The sequence below is a fragment of the Ooceraea biroi genome, chromosome 4 (assembly GCF_003672135.1).
Source record: "Ooceraea biroi isolate clonal line C1 chromosome 4, Obir_v5.4, whole genome shotgun sequence".
Classification (NCBI taxonomy): domain Eukaryota; kingdom Metazoa; phylum Arthropoda; class Insecta; order Hymenoptera; family Formicidae; genus Ooceraea; species Ooceraea biroi.
Window position 1 is genome coordinate 1,452,169 of NC_039509.1, and position 20,836 is coordinate 1,473,004.

At 38.4% G+C, this 20,836-nt stretch overlaps 1 protein-coding gene across 9 annotated transcripts in view; it reads left to right on the plus strand.

The window, feature by feature from the left end:
- Positions 1–20,836, plus strand: part of LOC105285581 (trehalase) — a 41,083-nt gene that overhangs the window by 4,393 nt on the left and 15,854 nt on the right. For 4 of the 9 annotated variants that reach the window (XM_011349851.3, XM_011349850.3, XM_011349845.3 and 1 more), the window contains exon 3: positions 18,341–19,165. In XM_011349851.3, the coding sequence (XP_011348153.2) occupies positions 19,026–19,165 (140 nt within the window). In that variant the 5' untranslated portion in view covers positions 18,341–19,025. Of the gene's footprint in view, positions 1–210; positions 750–2,900; positions 3,223–15,684; positions 16,122–18,340; positions 19,166–20,836 lie in introns of those variants that run through there. The other 5 variants (XM_011349848.3, XM_011349847.3, XM_011349846.3 and 2 more) reach the window with 5 other exon arrangements.

Here is a 20,836-nt window from a genome sequence, read left to right on the forward strand (position 1 = left end):
TTTCTTCTCTCATTAGGCAAACCAGGTATATACTACACATAATTAACGTATTAACAGACAGGTTTCGTGGTGAAGCTGCGCGTCAAAGATCGGCTTCGTCGGCGGTAGGCGGTAATCGAAACGGCGAGAATCATTCGCGATCGCATGGTAATTGCCGTTGACGATGAGTGTCGCCGACGATTATAAGGCAGTCGATTGACGTTCCAGAGCGTCAGTCTGCAACCGAACGTCGAATTGTCGACATCCCCCTCGCAATACGTGTACGTCCGCGTCGTTGCAATATAGCGCGGTATCATCGAGTTGAATTTCATACGCGTTTCATCGTGCTCTCGCTGACACCGCCGTTATCGTGCACGAATATCCGAAACTGCAACAAATTTTCGCTAAATCATAAAATCTCTTGTTAAAATAATATTGTGTGTCGGATTTCGTGGCTAAAAGACTTTTTGCAACAAAGTGCATTTAACCTCGAGTCGCAGAGGCTGCAAGTGAAGTTTTGGGAGCTTCTTGTGTTCGATGCAAGATAACAAATAATTCCGGAACCGCAACGAGTTGTGCGTAAATGATCGTGATCAGAAGCGTGGACTTTATTTCCACTTAATTCAATTAGAATTTAATCGAACTGTGCTACGAGAAGAGAGTTCATTTCCATTGCACTCACGCATCCTAATTGCGTGCGGGCGTGTGTGTATGTGTGTATCGAGTCAAGGCTAAGGACGCAACGGAAGAAATCGAAGGTTTCTCGCACGGTACGTACAATGTTCTCGATTGACTGCTAGGTAGCGAATATCGCATTTTATCTATCTCCGGAAGTGCCTTTAGCGATTTAGTTATTCTTGTCCTTTACCCGATACTTCCTACGCGAGGATTTGATCGATTGTTTAGGCATAAAATATTATTGCGTTTAACGCTTTTAAATTTGCACTTTGCATAAAACGATTTGGATCTATATAAGGACATAATCCACTACTATTCTCGCAGCGAGCGCTATTTTTAAAACATTTACCATAGGAATGTGGTTGGCACATTCACTCATGACACAGCTTTATAGGTAGTAAAAGAATGGATAGCATGGTACTCATGTTGTTCCATCCTGACCTTCGTTTTGTTTAACCGGAAATGTGAGTTCGCTGTTGCTTTGATAAGCAACTGTGATTTCTGTCAAAAAAGTATGATGCAATGATCAGTTTGGAATTACCATGTAACGTCATCAAGACACATAGACAATCCGTTTACTCAAATCTGTAAATCTGATTTAAAGTAGCTTGCACTTAGAAGAATTTAATTTATTTTATTTTAATTAATTCATATTTACAATCACGCTCTTTTGCAAAACGCCAAGGCGCAGATTGCAGGAAGTGTAGCGTATCTCCGCGGTTAACCGCACGATATGACAAGTTTTTCTTGCGAAGCTAATTTACTGAATCATTAAGTATTATTTTTAGTGATATTTGTTTTCCGATGCAAATTGGCGATTTCGATAGAGACTTCGATTCCGGTCAGCGTGTCTACGGTGCATCCTTTTGAAATAATCCTCATGATCTCGTTTTATTTGATAAGGCAATATAAACGTGCGCGGGAGCCACTCGCTACATCCGTTATTCGAATAATGCGAATCAATCGTGAAAGATATCTGCGAGCAAAGGTTGAAAACCTCCGCGTTTCCTCGACGCACGTCGAGTGTGAATGATCCAGGAACACGTGCTTACGGTCCTCGCGTTTCTTCGTCGTACTTCGTTCGACTTCGCTCGGACAGCAGTCGGCCGTGATGCACACATACACCTTGAAGAACAAACCAGTTCATTCCGGGTCGCCGTTGAGTATAGATCATGAGCGCGAGCACCGCGAGGTTTGCTCAAAGACCGAATTAGAGTTGAGAAATTTCCTTTGTTCTCTTGCTCGCCGTCAGAATTCTGCGAAAAACTCGCTTAATTCTGTTCTTCTTTACTGCTCATAGATGACTTTCGATTAATTGGAAAGCTCTTTCTATCTTGATAGATTAGTTCATTATTTTATGACTATTTCGAGGAAATATTATTGTTATTAGCAAATTTGATTATTAATAATGCAAGAAATTCTTTCTAGTTTGCTTAAAAGTTTGACATTAAATTATTATAATTACGCCTAGCTTATGATGAGTACTAATTTCCTCCTTTATATAACACATTTTCATTGTAAAAAGACACATTTTTCTCTTTTTTTCTCCTCTTTTCGTTATCTTTTAATATATATTCTATATTTAATATATTTCTACATTTTATAGTCATGATATCACCAACATGAACGGTGATACTTAAGTTAGAGATAAGCATTTATGAATAGTATTCGACGCAAATCCATATTGTAGGTCAAGAATTCATCCATTCTCACGAAACTGACGATAAATTGACTAAAATCCGAGACACAAAAGAGCTCGACCTCGCATTCACCATTCGATCTTGAAAGAGTGCCGCCTCTCCTTCACTCAAGCTCTCGTCCAGTCTCAAACTCGAATGCAGTTGGCGCGCTTTCATGCAGAGCGTCACAGAGCTACACAGGGTATATATCTAGTCTAGAAAGAGAGAGAAAGAGAGGGTGAACCATGTCGGTCGAGGATGAGAGAGATAGGACGAGGTGGACGGTGAGCGGAATCAGGTGCAGTGTTGAAGTTAAACTCGTTTCGGATCCAAGAGGCGGAGGAGTGAGGCTTCTCTCTCTCTTCATGCAATTAACGACAAATCACATACTGTAATTGGATCTAATTCATGTGTAATTATTTTTTTTGTTGAGATTGAGCACACGAGGATCTTCAGTAGCGAAGCTCTCGAGCTGCAACTAACTGAAACTCGCTGAAACTCGCGCGCAAACCGACCCTGATTCGGTCAGCGAGAGAGGGAGACAGACTCGGCTCGACTCGCGCGGAGGCTCTCTCGGATACTCGCGGGCAGTCACGTACGTAACGCGGTGTCGAGCACCACTATCGTGAAGTAGGGTTTGACATTTTCTCTGCAACGGGACGACTCGGTTTCGTCAGCAGCCGATACCTGATACGCGCCTTCACGCCGCGCGCCGCGTTTCACGATCAATCAGTGATTGGTCAGTCTTCAATCTTGCCGCGCGATTTGCGCGCGAGTCTCTTCGTGATAAAGCTATAAATAGTGTACCGATAGTGCGACCGCATCAGTGCAAATTTCTCATTCTTATTCTATACGGCTTACAGCGTACAGCGAAAGGGTGCGAAAGGTACGTTGATTGATACTTCTCATACTTGATAGAGAAGCTGCGTTTTCATCCCGGCGTGTCTCTCAGCACGTGGCCGAGAGGATTTTGCCCGCGTTGCAAAGTCTTCCGGAGCACTTCTCGACATGCCCGCTTCATAGATGTATAGATGTGCATATACGTATGCCAGCTGAGGTTTATTCCTCTGCGCATTATATAATATCGTGCTAAATGAAGTGTGTGGTAATTAGGAGTAAAAAGTCATAATAAGATAAGGAACGTTTTGAATTATAACAATTTGAATTACAATAAGAATAGGGATTTTTTTATGCTGCAGTGTACTGGACTTTATATTGGAGTTGTATTGAATAATCGAACAGCAGAATGTATAATAGGTAGTAATCGAATTGCTAAAATAGATCCATAAAATAATGGAAGTAATAATCACTAAATGGCAAACTAGGAATAAAAAATTCTCTTGTAAAAAAAGTTTTAATTCTTATATTTTAAAAATAATACTTACAATTAGTCTCTTGCGAATATATATTGGGTGATCTAATTGTGAAATTAAGGTCTAAGTCATGGTTCTGAATACAGCACACCAGGATTTATATGTTTTTACAGAGATCACTGGTATAAAAGTAAAGGAATATTTTATAGAGACTATTTGAGCTTTTTCAAAGATGACAATGAGGTTGCATCGCTGCAAGAATAGCAATGGACGCGTATATTTTTAGCTGCAATGTCCGTTCTTCAGTTTACTATTTAGTGCATTCTGTTGTTAGAATGAGGAGCACAAAGCGAAATATGCCAAAAATAGGATTCGTATTTTCAAATATCACGGTTAAGTACAAGTCCAATTTGATAATATGCATTCTGCGTCAGCGTCCATGTCGAAGGACAATTTGACATCGTCACCTCGTGTTCTTTAACATTCGAATGCCATTAGCAAGGAAGTGATGTGCGAAGGCTTTGATTTGCATTCGCCACGACTAGAAAAATGTGAATTATTTTAATAAAACTGAATTTTCTATTTAGTGTCGCGAGATCCGATCTTTTCTTCGGGAGACTAACTTCCATTGGAATTTTCTATAACTAGTTAATCTGAATATATTAAGAAGTATACAATTAAGTCGTTTGATTATAGCATGAGTGGAATATTACCACGCTTTGCGGCGTAAATTCAGCGGAACTAATCCGAGTTAGGTGTGAACCAATTCAATACGTGCAAATGATGTTAATAATACCGCTGGATAAATGCGAAATGCAACGCGAATGAATAGTTGCGTAGTATCAAATAAATCAAATCAAATAAATGGTTCTCGAACATTATTTTCGTGCATTATTTTGCATGTTTCCATCAACTTTCTGTTTTCAATTCAAATTTATCCTTCGTGAATCTACTCCATGTGTAACAAAATAAGAATGTAGCAGTATCACTTTGATAATTATTTTTAATAATATTTCAAGTACCTCAAATGTACCACTTGGATGTATTTCGTACATGTTACTTTCTTCATTTATTTTCGTTACTTCATCTTTCCATTGGGAAATAATCGTTTTCTTAAATGAAAAACACATCGGTGCTGCGAACAGACGATGTGATTGGATCATGGATCACGCGGCGTGAATGAGAAACCGATATGCAGCCGAAATTAACGGTCCCTCGCGAAGTATACTTTTCGTGTGTCACAATTGATACGGTGCCAGAATTGATGTCGACTTAAGTAAGTTACAGGGCCGAACGGGCGATATTATTAGACGGTTAGTGCGCCGACATGTTTCCTAATATATCATTGCATGCTGAACCGCGTAACTGATCTCTCATTTCGTCGGAAATTTTGAGTTTGTTCCTCTCGTTGAGCTCGTCGTGAAAGTCCTAAAAGAGTTTTAAATACCCACACGAGTACGACGTGTTACGAGCTTTCCTCAGCGCCACGTGACTGTCAACGCGCGATTTTTATTTTTAGATAGTGTTCAGGTCACGAAGTAGCGCTGCATCAGCGGAGCTAAGCGCAAGAGCGCGTTCGCAAAATCTCAGTTAGACGATTCCTGAACAGAGAACCACCACTCTTGGTGTTAACTACAAACAGATCTCGCTCTGCAAGAGTATTCTTGTATTCCCCGTGAAACGCGGTTTTCTCTCGGCGAGTGGAAAGTAAATGAATTCTCGGAATATCAATTGTACGCGACATCGATTTGTCTTCTTTCGAATTTCCCGTAAATCATATTTCATCGAAATTTAGTCTTTGCAAATCGGCTCTGCAGTCTCCTACCACCCACACATTCTCAGAACGATCATGATGGAATGACCAAGCAACATTTATGCAGATGTGTATTTACGATGATAGGGAAACAAAACTCCGCCTATGAATCGACGAGAATCCCAAGACGTGAGCGACGTAATTTCCGAAAAAGATTTTATTATTCCCCAATCTTCGATCTTGAGCGTTTCCATCAACAGAAATGAGATGTATTTGCTTATCGATGTACGCATTCGCGCGTCGTCACAGTTGCGAGCCGTGACGAATGAGAATCTCGTCGCTCTCGTATAATACATCTCTGATATGACGTCCTGCTTGAAATCTACGAACGGATGGCGTAATTGTTTAACATTTAGCGTCGTATCTCCCTCTGCGCTATACAACAACAGCGGAGAGAAAGCAGAAGAGGTGCATGGTGCAAGACGAGCCCTCGCCTGGCTGGTACGCGGTTGGTCGGCGCGAGTAGGCGTTGTTAGCGTAGCGATCGGTGATTGGCTACGCAACCGGTCGAACAAGAGGCTCGGCTGAAGTGGTGCTCATTCGGGAGAGTCTTTGGCGATTTCGATTAGACTGCTGTGTACTAAAAGGGTTGTGAAACACGAATTTATGTTTAAATACTTGTTACATATACATGTTACATATTACATGTATATATTACAGAAGTATAATAAATTTTTATACTAAAATTCTAAACTAGATAGAGTTAAAGAAGTAGAAACAGTGTGTAGAAAGATAGGAATGCAACGCAATTGTTAATGCATTGAGAATAGTCATTAAGGATGATAAGGTTTGTGCGTCACGCTTGCGTATTAAACTTGCGTGTGGATGGCACTGGTGCGTTCAATTTAATTCTATCAGAAATCGCGCTGCTGGCGTCAAATCGTTCAATCATCCTGTGTCATTAGAGACAATGATATTCTCCCACTGCGATCATCACGTGGAAAGAGGATTCCCATTACAACCGCGATTGCAATATATGATTATCCAATTGTTTACGGATTCGTGTGCGGAAAATACGCGGTTCCGTTTAGTGCAGGTCACTTTGTAATTTCGTATTTCCTCATGCCAATTATTTTCTCGACAACAACTTGACGCTCGATTAAGATGAAGCAATTGTAGAAAGGGATTGACAGTTAATTTAACGCTCACATTGTCTTATTTTGATGCTTATTTTGTCTGACATTGTTTAGCAGAGCCGATGAGCTCGATTAGCGCAACAATTGGAGCAGTACACGTGACTGACCGATTTGCCAATAAAGTGCTCCGTAATGAGTAACACGCGAACCGAATCAATCCGCTTGTACTTGATGATTTGATGAGCCACGACGTCACAACAAAAAAATCGCTGATTGGCTAGATTGAGTATCAGCCGAGGGGCTCGACCAAGCACGGTTCTCAACTTAGTCGTCACTAGAAGTTGGTTATCAACTCATGTACGACAAATAAACGTAACAGATTCGGACGATGTCTGTTCTCTTTCTTCGAAACTTGATATGGCTAAAAATAATCATGATACTATCTCGATCGAGTGATCGATTTGATGCCGCGTCATCGTTCGTCTGTTGCATACTTTGCACTACGTTCGACATCGATGATGTAATATTCCGTTTGCTTGGACTTTGCTCCTCGTATTGACGTGAGATAAGCGTGAAGCTTATACGTCGCATTATTCTTTATCACCTACCTGTGCAAATTTATTTTACTTTAGTCTTTGCCAGCTTACTTTCCACGAAATCATGTACCGTTAACGAAACGGATTGTATCAACGTCAAAAAAGAACGTTCTCGCAATTGTGCGCGAACTTTCACGCGTTAGGCAATTGGAATTGAAATTTAATAAGTAGATAAGCTGCCGATGGTGAATTAATAAGTTCAAGGTTTCCTGCAACAAGTGTTAATCTGTCTTGAAAAATTACAATCTCATCTCATACCAATCAAGAATTAATTGATTAAATTGACTAATTCGTAATGATCTGAATTAATTACAAGCACAAATGTATAAAAAGTCTTATCATGTGCAACATAAACATTACAGAAAACGATGAAACAGTACTGGGACTTGAAAATCGCTCTGCGGAGTTGCGGCTTGCACGAGGAACAATCGATCAAAGATGATCGGGCAGAAAGTAGTTCTATTCTTTTACCTTTGTTAGCAGACTATATATCAACACGTCGCTTTGACAACCTATCGTTGCAGAGCTATTACGTGTTCCGCCAACCCGGGGACACGAGGAGACTCCGCGGTATCATGAATTAAGGCATTCGCGATTAGTATCATTGACGATTTCATGACATTGTACATACGGCGGACACGTGCACCCGTCACTGCTTCATCATTGTCGGCATTCTTCCGGAAATCCGGAAGATCATTGAGCTTCTTGATACCGTTTAAATCACGTGCTAATAAAAACTTGGAATCAACAAATATCGTCGATATGTCAGTCATATAAAATAATGATTTACACTCTTAGAGCCTTTAAAGCGTCATCAAGCATTGCGATCAGAATTGATCGCTGACATCGCAGAACATTAATGATCGAAATTAATCGTCATTGCTGCAGGTTAAAGATCTCTTCGATCTCTTCGTCTTCTCCCACTAATCGCAAAATCAATTTTAATTGAGCTTGAACTAACATTTGCTGACTGGTGGACGCCGATTTCGCCGTGGGGTTCAATTTGTATCTCACGATTGGCGAGCGCGTTCCGTTGACGTCATATAGTAACAATGAAATAATTGCAGACTCGCGTTCTCTATTGCTCCTTATTATTATGTCTCTCCCCTACGAATCGGTCGGGATTGATCGGATTGTCGCGCTTGCGGATGGCGATCAAAATTTTCCATGGCGAAATCTTGAACCTTATTTCATTGCTGCACGTTGAGCACTTTGCTCGTAATCTGAAAGAAATCGTCGTGCAATTAGTCACGTATATAAATCTCACTGTTATATGATATAAAATGACATTATAACATAAATATAATTGAAATATTAAAATAACTGAATTGTTAATTTGCATATATGATCCCGCATGTTCTTCTTCTTTTTTTGTTTAACTTGCACGTTACTTCTGCTTCACGTCATGTTTTGCGTTATGTACGCTTTCGGTCTTGATGACGTTAAACAATTACACGATAAGATGAAAGTTTACACAATTGTTTTGTTCAATGGTTTGCACTTTCATTGCCGTCTTGAAGTGCAGAAACACACATTATGGTCGTGCGTTATTCATCGCGCGGATTCACCTGTTTTAATAGAACGAGGATATATTTTCGTCTTCGCTCTAGTTTGAGATCATCGAAACTGTGACGGATGACAGGGACAGAGTCTACACATGATCCCACACGTACATAGGCCACGGTTTACTTTTGGATTTTATAAACTAAACGGATATTAAAAACTTATAATAAAACTATACTTCTTTAATGCTTTCTTTTCTTACTTTTTTTGATGATTTTCTTTTAGATGATATAAGTTTGTATAATATAAATCTTTTAAAATGTTTTTTTCTTCATTTGCATAATTAAATGAGACTAGAAATAATGATGATTGCAATAATTAATTTTTTTTATCGACTGACAAACTGTCTACTTTATCGACAATATTATATAACAGTTTCTTATCCATCGATGTACAGACTCTTTTGTTACACATTCGTATCAGAAGATGGCAGTACTGCCTGCTTTCATGATTTTTATTCCATTGAACCATAAATGTAAGTCAAAATGTAAGAAATTTTTCAACATATTTAATATGACATAAATTTTTTAATCTTCTTTTTAATACAGATACATATTCGTAAATTGTTCATGAATAATATTGCACTAATTTTATTTTCGAATTTGTATTATATTTTGTAACATATATTTATACTTATAATATTTTAATAATTTTATTTATCACTAATTTTGTAGAAAAACTAAATGCAATATATCTTCATTTAATACCTTCGACAGTATATTTTCGTTGTTCTCGATATTGAGACGCAATGTCATTATTCGTCTCGAAATGATGTCAGACCGGTGCTGTTACCAGGACTCATAAAAACAATACACCACATATTACATAATAAGACATCTCGGTACAACCCGAACATGACAGATTCGTCACAGGTTGCGAGATAAGAACAATGCGAAACCAATTCTGCAATCAATCGTTTCAAAGACAATCGCTACATCGATGGACATAAAATCGTCGGTGATTCATACAGGCATACCCATTAAGGGGATCCTGGAGTGGCTAGTGAACTCCGTCGCGGCGTCTGTGTTACCGGCGGAATCGGTGATTTTCCTGCATTTTTCAAGAAATGGATCTTTTTATTGAATTCACAGAATGAAAAATCCTTTTCCACGATGAAAGTACACACAATAATGTAGTGTGGGAAACAGGACTTAACTTTCCAAACGGAAAAAAAAATCAAAAATTGTGATTTTTTTCCATTTGGAAAGTTAAGTCCTGTTTTCCACACTACATTATTGTGTGTACTTTCATCGTGGAAAAGGATTTTTCATTCTGTGAATTCAATAAAAAGATCCATTTCTTGAAAAATGCAGGAAAATCACCGATTCCGCCGATAATACAGACGACTCCAGGATCGCCTTAAGGGATCAATTTTGAACCGGACTCGCATTCGTTTTTCCAGGCATTCATCTCATTTGCTTTGGCACGCATTTCGTCAGTCTCGGTAAAACGATTCGCATAATTGAACGCGCGTTGCGCGTATTGCATAATCGGACGCAGTTGCGCTTGCTCTCATGTTCCCCGCTCTTCCCCAACATTTTGTCGGATGACAGTCCGACGACTCGATGACACGTCGCGTCGTACGAATGGATTCCCGTGTTCTTGACGGCGATTAAAATCGCTACTGCTGACGAGATCTTTCGAGCCTCCCCCCTTCATCGAAGGCGGATGTTTGTAACTCCCGCCGTATTTTCCATGGAATCGAAACCGATGAATAATCATACACCTTTGCATTTCTGTGTGATTTATGTGGATTAACGATCCTTAATTATGCATCCTTAATCCTGCACGCTGGATCGCTCGTGAATATACATGTGTGTGAAAATGCACATAGATTTGTATCGATAATGCACATATTTGCTCGTAATGACGTTTTCTACATGTAGAATATTGCGATTAATAGTTTTATAAATCGACGTGTTGGTTTTCAGAAATTTATAATCTGTATGTATCTTATCGCGTGTTGCTGCATAGAAACTTATGTAAGGTACGCGCGCGCTACATTTTTATCTGAGATGTCAAAATAGATTTTCCGGTTAGTTCCTAGCCGCATAATTTCCTTATTTCGATTTTCTAAAAGGGTGTAAAATGTGTGACATCACGTAAAACTAGACGTATTCTTCGTGCACGCAGACACGTCTATACAAGTTGCGCAAGTGCGTACTAGTATTGAATAATATATATAGCACATTCTTGAACTGCCTAATGACAGTGTCATTACGTCGTAGTAATTAATTTGACGCCTCTTAGTTGCCGCCTGCTGCTTTTGATAATAATGATTCGTTCGTTGCCGCATCCAATTAACCCAACCTACCTCACTGTAAATTAAATTCATCTATTAGTCTTTTCGATCGGAAGGAGTTTATGTCAAATTTTCGACAACATAGTATATGATTTTTATAAAGTCATATTAATTAAAGGTGTATCAAAGTTTTATCTTATATTCTTATTAATATATCATATTCAGAAATAATTCTTCTTATCTTTCATGTTTCCAGGTATTTATAAGCTAAACTCATAGAACAGGCACGAATCTCGAACACATGTCACATGTTTGGAATGTTTTGTTCTTGTATCATCTTATAATAATCCGAAGCAATGCTGTCAGTAATTGCTCTTGGGGAGATCCAAACTCGCTTCCTTAATAAAAAAAAACGCTAATATATTCTGCTAGTTACTTCGTGTACCTTCGCGCAAAAACATCCTTTAAAAGTGTGATTTGAGAAAAAAAAACAGGATAAGCTCATGTGTGTACGTATATGTGTAGATTGATGAGCGTGATAGATGCTATTCATCCACATGATGACATGGGACTGACATATGACATCGCGCATCTGCAATTTTCTCTCGGTTTTGCAAAATAGGAATATGTGTAATTTAAACCATTAATATCAGGTATATTTGAGAGTCGATGAAGATTGAGTACAGCGTATATAACGTATTGAATTAATTATTACTATAATTTTCCCAATGAATTTAATGAAGTTTTGCAATTTATAAATTTAAAATTTTTAATCACGAGGCGAAAATTTTTTCTATATCTAAATCATTAAGTTTAAAAAAGAAATTTATTACCGAAAGATTCAGAAACCAGTGAATGAACAACAGTTTAGATGAAAGGAGAGAGGACTTCCCGGAAAGAGATAAATACGGGATGCATGGTTGTTATCGCAGGCTTAAACATCGGTGATTCTGGCTCATCGTGCTCCAATATTCATGTACGAGAGCATTCATTATCAGAAATTATTGTCCCTCGCTGCTAATCAGTCCGCGTTCTAATAGGCGTATTCAGGTAATAGGTAGGATCCATATTGTGTTCTCTGAAATGTCATGCTTGCAATACGTTTAAATGTTTTGTCGAACGAAATTGAAATTGAAATTATCGTAATCGACCGTATACGATCAATCGTACGAGCCTTAATCTGTCTATAATAACCCTAGATGTGAAGAACTCTATTGTGTATTAATGAATCTTATCGTGTATAAGAGATCTGATAAGAAATTATTCTCCCTGAATTCTTCCTTGCCGACGTGAGGTGCTTTTTGTCGGTTTATCTTAAATCACTAAAAAACACCGTCCGGCAGTAATTGCGACAGCAGATTGATGACGATTTTGTACGTTTCGTAGTAATTGGTAGCGTCCGATTAATCTGTCATCACATTTACTCCAAATAATGTTCCTGAATAAAGCGAGATACAAATGTGTCGTCAGAGCAGCGCGATGCATCGTCTTGACAATTTGAATTCTAATCGCGGGATTCAACGACGAGACGATGAAAAGACGAGGATAATTGATCCTAGCCTCGTGGCTCGACACCCGCCGGCAGAAACTATTCAGCATGGCCTCTTATTGCCACCAACCCTCTGCACACCGACCTATTTCCGGCTAAAAATAGCCAATAGAATGATTGTCGCTAAAACGATGTCCACTCGACCGCGGCGTGTTGCGATTAATTGTAAGTGCGAGGGCGCCGTAACGCAATCTTTCGTACCTCCTTCGGCCACCTTCTCGCTCTTGAATCTTGCTTCTCATCTGCGTAAATTCTCCTTAAATAAAAGAAAACCGATTTAATGATTGGTTCAAGGACAATTATAAGCATTCATATTTAAATTAATCAAGATTATATAACGATTTTACAATACTAATCTACAATACAAGTACAGAATGATTTTGACACTCTTATATACGTCAAACAATCATAATATCTATGTGTCTTCACGTCATAATGTTGATAATCGATGATAATCATTATTATATTATAAAGATGGATCTAAATATTTGTTTATTTAGGTAAATGAAAAATTCTTTAATATTTCCGTAATTATCTCGATAGTCGCGCAAATTGATTAAAATATAGTATCTTGTTAGTATAGCAAAACGTCAAGGAAAGGTATCAAAAGGAAAGACTATCCACGATAATTAATTTCTTCCAGACTTTGACGAAGGAATAGCTGAACTTAAGTTGTTTAAATTAAAACATTAGTTAAAAACATCATGTGTCGATTTTTCCGCGAAAAGCAGATTCTGATCGCTGACTGAATGAGTTTAAGCTTTTAAAATGAGGTTTTTTGACGAGCGCGAATTCTTTGCGGAATACAAGCACAACAATTATCTGTCTCCATCTAAACTCGCCAAGATGACCGAATTTGTAAAATCATCGTAGATAAAAGCATGTCTCTTAACGATAAGGAAAATTATACGTACAACGTACGAATTAATTGCTGGTGTTATCGTGATCCCGCGTAAGAAGTGCATCCAGTAACTTGATAAAATAATTGTATCGTGTTAATCGCATTATCTTCGTTTACATTTATGTCCGAGCGGATTTTTCATCATACGCGATTTAGCGAGTCACTGCGGAAAATTGTGGAAAATGCAAATACTGACAATTGAATCGCAGTGACGATGCATGCAAAGATAGTGCCGATTACGTACGATTAAGTAATTAATTGGGTACGTTAAGTAATTAATTGCTATACGTTGGGGGTAAATGACTGCGCTCGGGTTTACTATTATATTAGCTCGTGGGTTCGAACGCATGATGCAACAAACAGTAATATTACATGTTGCAATATCGTTGAAATCAAGTTATTGCGGTGCGTAATAATCTACATATATTTAATCACAAATGACCACAATGAAGCACGAACACAAAGTTGCTTTCGATTTTGCACGTCGCGTATTTTCGGTCATCTCGCGGTTGTCGAAGAAGAAAGAACGCGATTACGCAAACTGGTGTTTCTTGGTCCAAAACCGTTTCGACATCTCGGACTCGCGATACTTGGTAACAGAGAAGCGATTGTGATGTGCCAATTCTGAAGTGATTACTTACGTGTGAGATACGGACGATAAGATCATTCTAATCTAATATCTGCTACATATAACATGTGTGATTATCGAAATAAAATCATATACGCGCAGGCGAGTGCGAAATGAGTGAAATATGATCTAATCATTGAAACTATTGAGACTAATTATGTTCTTTTTTCAAGGATGTATTTTATATTCCTCAAGTGAAAACTGTGCATACGCTTATCCTTTGTCTCCGAACAATTTCTGCTGAACAGCGAGCAATTAAACAAACGATACGAGCATATGTACATGTGCACCATTCGGAACAATACAACCTATTATAACTATTATAACAATACAACCTATGATAACTATTCATTTGTTAAGAACGTGAGTCACGTGATGATTCGAGTATCATAAGAAGGATTATGTAACATCGATTACATAAAGAGCACAGGAGCAAAGTTATATATTTCTTCCATTAGAGATTGCCATGATTCCTACTGCCAAGAAATCTTATTCTCTCACGTAGAGAAATAATATAACAAGGCAAAGAAGATCCGTTGGGTGATGTTATCGAATATGACCAAAGAAATGAAATTTGATGATGATCGTAATAGTACACTTGCTCATTTTACACCAGATGTTCTGTTCTGCTGGGCAATTAAGCTTCCTCTTCAGTGCCTAGTTCATGTAACCTTGAGGCATATTTTCGCTTGCTGTCAATGAACCATGGCAAACGACCTACTTTTTACTTTTCGCACGAAACGTTTTTTTGATTACGGCTTCTCATGAATTTAGCAATACACCGCTCTGCTCCGCGAGCAAATGATCTGATACTCGTGCAGCAGGAAAGTTAGAACAATTTTACAGGTACGTCGGTTACCCGGCATTTGCCAATTGTACAAGGTTCCCGACAATTTCGTACCCTCTCTCACGATACTTTCACCGTTTGCGCCAGCAATCGACGTCATAGACACCATAGGTCTAGAGAAATTGCGAGTTAAGCACGTCAATCAGCGACGTCAAAGTCCGCTTCACGCTTTATGTTTTTTTTGTATCTTGACATTTTCCTATCTGTAAGGAAATTCTAACAATATCGTTAGCATAATTTTGATTATTTAAAAAAATGGGGATTACTTATTTATAATACATTTGTAGATACATCGCAGAAATTTGTTTATCAAAGTTATTGTCAACTGATTATCTCTTTAAATTTAGGTAGTATAGGGCTTGGAGAGTTTATTTCATCGCAAAACATGTTTACATCAAAAGTATTATTTGACATTCTTACATTCATTCAATCAACGGATGCGTTTATCTCATCAGTGTGTTTTCTCGAATTGTCATCTTTCGCGGCCGCCGAGAATATCGCGCGACGCATTTCAACCCTTCGGTTGTTGTCGTCTGACCATCCGACATGCAACAGATCCACATTCGTTCCCCTAAACGTGCCATACACGAGGTCAAACGCACTCGCGAGATCGGCAGTAGCCGCAGCGGAGTCTCTCCTGGATCCGGATCTCTCTCGTGCCGCGTCAATGCATAATGACGTGTTTAAATGCATCCAGGGGTGTGTACCGCAGGTCGACCAATAGACTCACTTGACGCGTCGCGCTCGTCCAATGGACGAGCACATCGTCGGAGGCTCGGCCGCGGCGTGACGCAACGACGTTTAAAAGGCGAGTCGCGTGGAACGCGCGATCAGTCGCACAACGCGCGTTACAGCGTGCATTGTTGCAGTAGAGGAGTAGTTGGATCTTCCTGACAAGAATTTAGTGTGCGCGCTGGTAAATCCTTTCCCTCCCTTCCTCTTTCGCTCTTCCTCCTAGTCTTTCGTTCCTCCTCTCTCATCTTTTTTCTCTTTTCGATTGTCCCTTCTCATTCTGCGATTCCGTCAAATATATCCTAGAACCATCCGCATCAGATCGCAATTGGACATCGAGCGTTGAGAGCGCAAGACACTCGTTGCTGATTCATTACGCTCTTGAGGGATTTACGTGCGGCGATCGGGAGAGGAACGTCACGGTGCACGCGATTCGAAGGAGATTCTCCAACGCGCGGTGCACCTGCGAGTTTTCTTACCGGAGCATCGGAAAGAAACACGAAGGTTGGCTCGAGTGTATTTCTCGTAAGTAGTTGAGTGCATCGCGCGTCGAGAAACCGGGAGATATTTTACATGTATGTGCAATTGTCCGTAATTGCGTAAATCTCGACTCGCTGTACTTCTAAGCTATCGCTCCTCTAAGATCCTTGACAATAGATAAGATTAGTCTTGGAGTGGATGCACGGTTATTCCACTTGTAAATATCGTGCTGCCATTTAATCTAATCTTGCAAAACTTTCAATTTCCTGATTATGAATCACGTATAATATCGGAAGATTTTCGTAAAATCCTTATTCAATTTATCCTTGTTCAATCGTCTTTCCGTTTCACCAAACCGCAGCATTAAATAAACGATCGAAACGGTCATGGGCGCCGCGTCGTTTCACACTTCGTATTCGTAATTGGCCTTCTTTTTTATCATTAAGTACACACACATTATGGGAAGATATACAGGTACGACTGCTCTTTCGTAATAAATATACTGTAAATTACACGTATTAGAAGCTAAATTTTTATAAAAGAATAATGGCTCTGGCTCGCATATATTATTTTTCTAAACATATTAAACATTAATGTCCTAACAAAATTAAATATTAAAAAGTCAAGTAAAAAATGGAGTCTTACTAACAGCAACAATGCAAAATTAAATCTTCTGATGATATCTGATGGTCATTGAATTTCTTGGTCCGCTTTTTCAATCTGCGATGCGCGGAGATGCAGCAGGTGGTATGTATCACACTCGTGGCTAAATGTAGGTGTCATTAGGGACGGAAATAGGCGCGAGTGATATCAATTTAGTGACTGGTATTGACAAACTTAACGAGCGTGTCGCTGATACGAACACGTTTCAATGGCGAGTGGTCATGTGAGAAAACACGTCATAAAATCTATAAATTTATCTCTGTCTAATCGGAATTTCGCGCTTGTGATCCAAAATATCTTGTGATCTCAGTTGCAGTCATTAAAGCATACAATATTCTGTTACAGATATGTGCTCCGTGAATTTTTTGCTGAAGACGTGTAACAGGGAACAGTTTTTAATATCTCGAGGAACTTACATAATCATAAAGTATTTTTAATATAGTTAAATAATCTAATATTTCTTTTTCAAATTACAAAGTTTTTAATCTTCTTATTTCCTCAGACAATTCGTTGTAATATATTGACACTTATATTCTTTCCTTTTTGACATGTTTGCATTAATGAATCGATCGCGATAAAATTCGATTTGTTCTATGGAACTCGCTATTCAACGCTACGTTTACTCATGTACAAGTCTCGGCGTCAAAATTAATTAATTTTGACACGTGACGGATATTAATTCGTCCAAATATTTTCAATTGATACTCTGTTGTACCACGAAATGTTTCGAAATTACATAACACCGCTTGTCGAGGTCGTTGTTTGCTTGCGAAAAAAAGACACAAAGCCTTAATGTAACTTTACGTCGAAATTTGCGGAACAGTTACGGAGAGACGTTAAATTCCTCACATATTTTACATATTTATATATTTTGTTCATTTTCGTCATTGTCTTTATCATGGACTTGTCGAATTATCATTCCCTGCGAATAATGCGTCGCGATAGATCCGCGAGGGTCGTTCGTCACAGCACGCGCGACATGTTTATTGCCTTAACAATCGATGCGAAAACCGTGGGTAACGTACCCAATTTTAATGTGACTCACAAATTACAAACGCTACTCGTCGTATAACTCAAACGTATTGAACGTAATTAGCTAATGAGAGCACTGACGATTGATTTATTCGATGCGGATATTGTATGATTGTATCGTTTCCTTGAAGCAGGAAGGATCGAATGTCTCCATGCGCATTGAAGACGTAATAGTGTTTTTAACATATACGCATTTCCATTTACTGATATAGTAATGCTCTTAAAAGTGATAACATTCAGCAACTTGTTTCTATGACGCAGGCATATTTATCGTGAGAAATAGATACGACTGCTGTTTTCCCGAAACTCATCGAAACTGACTGCTAAAAGCTCTTATCGATTTTCGGTTTTTCAATGAAAAGGAAAACCGCAGATGTCGATATATAACAGATGCTTTCTTTATCTGAATAAATATCTATCGATATGCTCGCAGTTTTCAAGCAATAATTTCATTTTCTGTCGATTATTCAAAGAAAAATGACAACACATTGATGATTTATGTGATATGAAATTTATAAGTTTATAATGTCGTCATGCCTAATGTCGTTCTTCTGCATTTTGCGTTGCAGGGGAGATGCGGCCTCGTTGCTGGAGCTGAGACCGCCACGCCGGCTGCGAAAGTCCGTGGGCCCGCATCCGAAATTGATCACGAAAAAGTAAGGATCACTCGCGTAAGGATCATCCCACGCGTCATCATCCTCGTATCCCTCGCTAAAAAAAAGCGAAACAAGAGAAACTGTCCGAGCCGGGCCTAAAGCAAAATCGAAAGACAGAGAGAAAAAAGATCGTGAGAAACGAAGGAAGCAGAGATTGCTAGATCAAGAGTGAAAGAGGAGGAGAGAGAAAGAGAGAGAAGAAAAGCGAAAACGAAATATTTAACAAAAACACGCACACGTACGCGTTCATAAACGTAATGTCATAGAAAGACCAGAGTTCTTCCGTTCGAAAGAGAATCGTAAGACGCCGTTCAAAGTCTGACTTTTCTCGATAAAGAAACTTCCGTCGTGCGTACGCGTAGTTATTGGAATTTTTCTTTTTCCGTTTTATTCCGCAGCGAGTAAAAAGTTCAAGAACGAAAGTGATGCGCGCCTTTTCGCTCGTGTTCGTGTAAAGTAAATCCGACCGCGGTATTTGATCGAAAATACGAAAAAAAGATAAAAGGGACGAATAAATCCTATACGCACGCATATATAGTAGTACGAAACGAGAGAGAGACAGAAAGAGACACCGAGATCGTTAGCGAGAACGAAAAAAATGGCCATGGTCTCGACATGCTCCACTTTGATGTATCGTCTTCTGCTGAACGCTGCGCTCCTCACGTTCCTCGTCCACGTTCTTCAAAGCTCTGCTAACGCGGATAACCCGGGCACGACGAAACCGGACCCGTGCTCAAGGTAAGTGTCAGAGAACCAGCCAAACTCAGCTATCACTCTATCTGCTCCTCTCGATGCATTAAATCACCCTCTCTTGTTTGCGTTATCCTTCGGTCGTTTTCTTTATCGATAAATGATACAAATCTTTATTAACAGATAATTTAAAGTTGAAGTTCAGAAACCGATGTCTGTTGGTTACATTTAACCGCGGATGTTTTGAATTGGCAATTCACAATTTCCTTTATTGTACCGAGAAACGTAATTGTATTTTTAGGGTGGTACAACGAACTAATTGCAATTTACAATACGCATGTAGTTCTATTTCCCAAAACAATTTTCTGGACGTTCAAATCGATACAAAATTATTCATGTTTATCAGCGAAAATATGTGACGTACTATGTAAGTAATGTATTATATACGGCTATCTATGTCGTAAAATCGTGTGCGATACGAACATTGACGGTTGGAAATTTCCAACATTGATTCTTGTAGTTTAAAGGCGAGTGATAATTTTGTCAATGATTAATTATGATCAATCGTTTTCGTCTTCATAAATATATTATTTTAATTTATTTAATTATTTAAAATTTATTAAATACAAATAACTAGATAGTTAATTTTGAAGTACCTGAAAATTTGAACAAAACGATTAAGAATTTTCCGAAGCGAAGTTTATATATATCATAATTTATGTAGATCTTATCACAATTAGCGAATCAAGTTTCACGTCATTAATTTATACGTAAGCGATTACGTTAAACACATAATTGTCTAAAATGCCATATCTTGATTATCCTACGTGTCTCACTACCCATTGTATCCGGAAGTAGATTGCAAAATTACATAGAGTTACTCATTTAGAACTTGACTCTGCATTATCGCATGAAACTACAATTTGTTGCGCAAGAAAACGATAAGGTGCTAAGGTATTTCGTTTAAGATTATCCTCATTTTTAGTAAAACTAGATGATATAATGAAAATTCTCGTAGTTGTCAAAAATTAATCCTGCGTGGCAAATTATTAACATTTTGACGTGAGTATGATTGCCACCGCTCATGTATGTTCATTTCATCAAAGAAAACTCGAAAATAAATTTTCTTAATACTACATAAAACTGTGCAGTATATATAATTTATATATTTTTTTAATGGTAAGATTTTCTTCTATATCAAATATGGGACATAAAATTTCGGACTCAATTAATTTAAATATTTAAAGATATTATTAGCCATAAATCGAAAAAATCGCATATTTATGATATTAGACGGATATAAATTTCGACAGTTTACTGGTTTTTGGTATTATACGCTTCGAGAGGAAGTGTCACGAGACTTCAAATGTTTGGTCGACAAAGAGACATGTCGTTCGCTATATGACAGCGAAAATAGTTACGCCACATACGTAACATAAGTCGTGCGCAAATTTTCTCGGGAAAACAATTTGCATTTGCGATAAAACCGTGTCCTCGTTTTTTCCCTCTCCAGAATCTATGTCAAATTAAATTTACATTTAAATCTTTACGAAATATTTATTCTAATTTTACATCTTTTTATTTAAAATGTACTTCTGCACACAATGTCATTAATTTACTAGAAACACGTGCTTTTCCAAGTAGTATGTTTTACAATAGACACATTATATTGTTTTTCGTCAACATCATTTCAGTTTTGGGATTTGGTTCAAATAACAC